This window comes from Syzygium oleosum, unplaced genomic scaffold (assembly GCF_021117445.2).
Source record: "Syzygium oleosum isolate NSW1041296 unplaced genomic scaffold, Sole_v2.1 Sole_v2.19, whole genome shotgun sequence".
NCBI classification, from domain to species: Eukaryota; Viridiplantae; Streptophyta; class Magnoliopsida; order Myrtales; family Myrtaceae; genus Syzygium; species Syzygium oleosum.
The window spans coordinates 6073221-6075964 of record NW_026607503.1 but is presented as its reverse complement, the minus strand read 5'-3'; the positions used below and the strand labels follow the sequence as shown (position 1 = coordinate 6075964).

Here is a 2744-nt window from a genome sequence, read left to right as displayed (position 1 = left end):
GGAAGAGGACAATCCTTTTCACGAGCAACCAAGTGACGATGAGATTCAAGGAAGGAGGCGGCCCGATTTCGTCCTCAAAAGAATGACTCGATATTAAGGTTGAAATACCGAGTTTGAAGGTAAACTCTCACCGATGACTTCCTTGATTGGCTCCATACAATAGAAAGAGTGTTTGAATATAAGGAGTATTCGGAGGAGAAGAAAGTTAAAATTGCAGCCTTGAAATTGCGAAAATATGCAAGCCTATGGTGGGAAAACCTTAAAGCTCAGCGAGTTCGTGAGGGAAAGAGCAAAATTCGTACTTGGGATAAGATGAAGAGAGAGATGAAAAAGCGTTTCTTACCCGAGAACTATAGGCAAGATCTGTTCTTAAAGCTTCATTCTTTGAAACAAAATGATCTGAGTGTTGAAGAGTATACTCGAGAATTTGAACAACTCATGATGAAGTGTGATGTTTCTGAGTCCCAAGAACAAACAATCGCTCGTTATTTGGGTGGTTTGAAGAAACATATTGCTGACTCAGTGGATTTACAGCCATATTGGAGTTTTCTTGATGTATGCAAGCTTGCCTATAAAGTTGAAAAGCAACAAGACACCTCCAAGAAATCGGCTTACAAACCATTCATAAAGGGAGCTTCTTCCAGCAAAGGGAGTTCGTCTTTTCAAGCTGAGAAGACCACGGTGAGAAAGGACAAGGCAAAAGTTGATTCTCAGCCCATGACAACCACTAAGGAGAGAAGATGTTTCAAATGTCAAGGATATGGGCATATTGCATCTGAATGTCCCAATCGGCGCACAATCACTCTCAAAGAAGTCGTAGAAACTAACGTCGAAGAAGATGAACCAATTTGGGATCCAGATGAAGAGGAAGAGTATGTGGAGCAACCTGATGATGGTGAACTACTTGTGATTCGCAAGTCTTTGAATTCAAATATGGCGCCTATGGAAGAGCAAAGAGAGAACATCTTTCAAACAAGATGTACCATCAAAGGGAAGGTATGCCATGTTATTGTTGATAGTGGTAGCTGCACTAATGTTGCTTCCGCGACCATGATTGAAAAGTTAAGTTTACCTACGATGTCACACCCTCAGCCTTACAAACTCCAATGGCTAAACAAGGGGAGTGATGTGAAGGTAACTAAACAAGCATTAATCTCATTTTCAATTGGGAAACATTATCAAGATAAGGTTACGTGTGATATAATCCCTATGGATGCTTGCCATTTGTTACTTGGAAGACCATGGCAGTATGATCGAAAGGCGATGCACGATGGATTCAAGAATACTTATTCTATCCATTTAGGGCAGAAAAGAATCACTCTTACCCCATTGTCTCCAAGCTGTGATGAACGTGATCGACATGAAGAGAATGGAGTAGCTGGCCATTTTCTTAGCCAGGCTGAACTTCGTGAAACTTGCTTGAAGAAGCAACAAATTTATGCGCTACTTTTGCTTGAGCAGAATGTGGTCCATGAAGATTTGATTCATCCTTTAGTCATGACATTGCTGAATGAGTTTGCTGATGTCTTCCCTGAAGAGATGCCATCCGGCTTACCTCCAAAGAGGGAGATTCAACACCAAATTGATTTAATGCCCGGCGTACCGTTACCAAACAAACCGGCATATAGATGCAACCCGGAGGAGACTAAAGAGCTTCAACGACAAGTAGATGAGCTGATCTCCAAAGGCTACGTACGAGAGAGCTTGAGTCCATGTTCTGTACCAGCCATTTTGGTCCCCAAGAAGGATGGTTCGTGGAGGATGTGTATGGACAGCCGTGCCATCAACAAAATTACGGTAAAGTATCGTTATCCCATTCCACGACTTGATGATATGCTAGATGAATTGCATGGTGCCACTATTTTTTCTAAGGTAGATCTTCGGAGTGGTTATCATCAAATTCGAATGAAGGAAGGTGATGAGTGGAAAACGGCTTTCAAAACCAAGGGAGGCCTCTATGAGTGGCTTGTCATGCCATTCGGGTTATCCAATGCCCCTAGTACGTTCATGAGGCTAATGAACCACATTCTGAAGCCATTTATTGGAAAATTTGTTGTTGTATACTTTGATGATATCCTTGTTTACAGCCGAAATGAGGAAGAACACTTACAGCATTTGAGGAAGCTATTTGAAGAATTGCGTATTCAGCGATTATTTGGCAATCTTAAAAAGTGTCATTTTTTTACCTCAAGTGTTGTCTTCTTGGGATATGTTATTTCAAGTGAAGGCATTCAAGTGGATGAAAGCAAGATAGAAGCAATCCAAACCTGGCCGACACCCCAATCAGTTCATGACGTGAGGAGTTTTCACGGTTTGGCTTCTTTTTATCGTCGCTTCATTAAAATTTTCAGCACTATTATTGCCCCACTTACCGATTGCTTGAAGGGAGAAAAGTTTTTATGGACTTCTATGGCTCAGCGAAGCTTCGAGGCTATTAAAATGAAGCTTTGTGAGGCCCCGGTCCTTGCACTTCCCAACTTTGAAAAGCTTTTTGAAGTTGAATGTGATGCATCTGGCATTGGAATTGGAGGAGTTCTACTTCAGCAAAATCGACCAATCGCTTATTTTAGCGAGAAGCTCAATAGCTCTAAGCTGAACTATTCAACCTATGACAAAGAATTTTATGCCATCATTCGAGCATTGGAGCATTGGAGCCATTATTTGCTGCCAAAGGAGTTTGTTTTGCATTCAGATCATGAAGCCTTGAAGTTCATCAATGGCCAACACAAGCTGAATAAAAGGCA

At 41.5% G+C, this 2744-nt stretch overlaps 1 protein-coding gene across 1 annotated transcript; it reads left to right on the top strand.

The window, feature by feature from the left end:
• Window positions 1–312: 312 nt before the first annotated feature.
• On the top strand, window positions 313–1909 carry LOC130140554 (uncharacterized). The gene is made up of 2 exons (XM_056320191.1): window positions 313–1797; window positions 1877–1909. The coding sequence occupies exons 1-2, from the start codon at window positions 313–315 to the stop codon at window positions 1907–1909; spliced, it is 1518 nt and encodes a 505-aa protein (XP_056176166.1).
• Window positions 1910–2744: the final 835 nt, after the last annotated feature.